The 2500-nt window shown below is 49.9% G+C and overlaps 1 protein-coding gene across 1 annotated transcript in view; it reads right to left on the bottom strand.

Moving 5' to 3' along the window:
* LOC130237112 (heterogeneous nuclear ribonucleoprotein L-like) overlaps positions 1 to 2500 on the bottom strand; it is a 17065-nt gene that overhangs the window by 3054 nt on the left and 11511 nt on the right. The window contains exons 3-5 of the mRNA XM_056467917.1: positions 2160 to 2389; positions 1929 to 2050; positions 1472 to 1673 (exon numbers count right to left, since the gene is read on the bottom strand). Of these exons, the coding sequence (XP_056323892.1) occupies positions 1472 to 1673; positions 1929 to 2050; positions 2160 to 2389 (554 nt within the window). The remainder of the gene's footprint in view (positions 1 to 1471; positions 1674 to 1928; positions 2051 to 2159; positions 2390 to 2500) is intronic.

Genomic DNA, 2500 nt, shown 5'->3' with positions numbered 1-2500 from the left:
ATAAACAACACTGACCAGCAGAGGGTGACAGAGACACATCACTGATCTCTCTCTCTCTCTCTCTCTCTCTCATTAACACACAATACTAAAAAGTTAAAGCCATTGAAACTGAATATGTCCACACATGGTCAAACACTAAACTCTACTGTTATACATGTGTTCAATTATCAGATATGATCATACACACACTCAGCGGCCACTTTATTAGGTACACCTGTCCAACTGCTCATCAACACTAATGTCTAATCAGCCAATCAGATGGCAGCAACTCACTGCATTTAGGCATGCAGACATGATAAAGACGATCTGCTGCAGGTCAAAGCGAGCATCAGAATGGGGAAGAAAGGGGATTTAAGAGACGCTGAACGTGGCATGGTTGTTGCTGCCAGACGGGCTGCTCTGAGTATTTCAGAAACTGCTGATCTACTGGGATTTTCACGCACGACCATCTCTAGGGTTTACAGAGAATGGTCCGACAAAGAGGAAATATCCAGTGAGCGGCAGTTCTGTGGGCGCAAATGCCTTGTTGATGCCAGAGGTCAGAGGAGAATGGCCAGACTGGTTCCAGCTGATAGAAAGGCAACAGTAACTCAAATAAGCACTCGTTACAACCGAGGTCTGCAGAAGAGCATCTCTGAACACACAACACGTCCAACCTTGAGGCGGATGGGCTACAGCAGCAGAAGACCACACCGGGTGCCGCTCCTGTCAGCTAAGAACAGGAAACTGAGGCTACAATTCACACAGGCTCACCAAAACTGGACAGTAGAAGATTGGAGAAACGTTGCCTGGTCTGATGAGTCTCCATTTCTGCTGACACATTCGGATGCTCGGCTCACAATTTGGCCTCAACAACATGAAAGCATGGATCCATCCTGCCTTGTATCAGCGGTTCAGGCTGCTGGTGGTGGTGTAATGGTGTGGGGGAGATTTTCTTTGGGTCCATTAGTACCAATTGAGCATGGTGTCAACGCCACAGCCTACCTGAGTATTGTTCTGACCATGTCCATCCCTTTATGAGCACAGTGTCTCCATCTTCTGATGGCTACTTCCAGCAGGATAACGCACCATGTCATAAAGCGTGAATCATCTCAGACTGGTTTCTTGAACATGACAATGAGTTCACTGTACTCAAATGGCCTCCACAGTCACCATAGCTCAATCCAATAGAGCACCTTTGGGATGTGGTGGAACGGGAGATTGGCATCATGGATGTGCAGCCGACAAATCTGCAGCAACTGTGTGATGCTATCATGTCAATATGGAGCAAAATCTCTGAGGAATATTTACAGTAGCTTGTTGAGTCTCTGACATGAAGGATTAAGGCAGTTCTGAAGGCTAAAGGGGGTCCGACCCGGTACTAGTGAGGTGTACCTAATAAAGTGGGCCGGTGTGTGTGTGTGTCATTCTAATATAATTGTTTTAAAGAAATGTTTTGTTTTTTTAGGTGTGTGTGTGTGTGTGTGTGTACCCGCTGCAGGTCCTCCTCCATGATGCTGGGGGGGACGTTGTAGAAGTGCAGCACACAGGACGGGGGCTGGATGATGTTTTTGGAGGCCTGTCCGGCGCTGCTGAAGCGGTTGTTTCTGGTCATGGCGAAGTCCTTATAGCTGCTGGAGCCGTCCTCTAGCTCAAACACCTGACTGGGGATCACTGCGTGCTGCTTCGACACACTGGACACACACACACGCACGCACGCACGCACGCACGCACACACACACACACACACACACACGCACACACACACACACACACACACGCACACACACACACACGCACAAGGACACAAACACACAAGTAATATGAGGTCAGTGACACCACCAGTGTGTAAGTGTGTGCATGCATGCGTCTGTGTATTTATCTGTGTGTGTGTGTGTGTGTGTGTGTGTGTGTGTGTGTGTGTGTGTGTGTGTGTGTGTGTGTCTCACCAGACGTTGAGGCGTTTTCCGAACACTTTGATGCTGTTGAGGTGTGTTATCGCTCTGTCCACTGCGTACTCATCCCCCATCTCCACCAGCGCTGTACCCGGAACACTCTTCATGAACTTCACCTGCGCACACACACACACACACACACACACACACACACACACACACACAGCTCAGCCTGGCTGCAGGAGTGTGTTCTCCAGCTCTGGCTCATTATGGGATGCGCTTCACCTTCTCGATGTTGCCGTAGAGACAGAAGAGGTTGAAGATGCGTGTGCAGTTCATGCTGGCGGAGTGCAGGCCGCTGACCATCGCCACCGAGCTGCAGTGAGGTGTGTATGAGGACGACTGCGGCAGCGGGTACGACACCACCTCACCAACATCCACTGCACACCGCTTATACCTGCTGCTGACGCCACCGCTACTGCTGCTGGGCAGGGGGAGGAGCGGGCAGTGCGCACCTGAACACACACATATTTACATTACACACACACACACACACACACACGCACACACACACACACACACACACACACACACACACACACACACACACACACAGAGATACATAT

Source organism: Danio aesculapii, chromosome 11, assembly GCF_903798145.1.
Source record: "Danio aesculapii chromosome 11, fDanAes4.1, whole genome shotgun sequence".
NCBI classification, from domain to species: Eukaryota; Metazoa; Chordata; class Actinopteri; order Cypriniformes; family Danionidae; genus Danio; species Danio aesculapii.
Note: the sequence above shows the minus strand (reverse complement) of the source record. Positions and strands in the feature narration are given on the sequence as shown.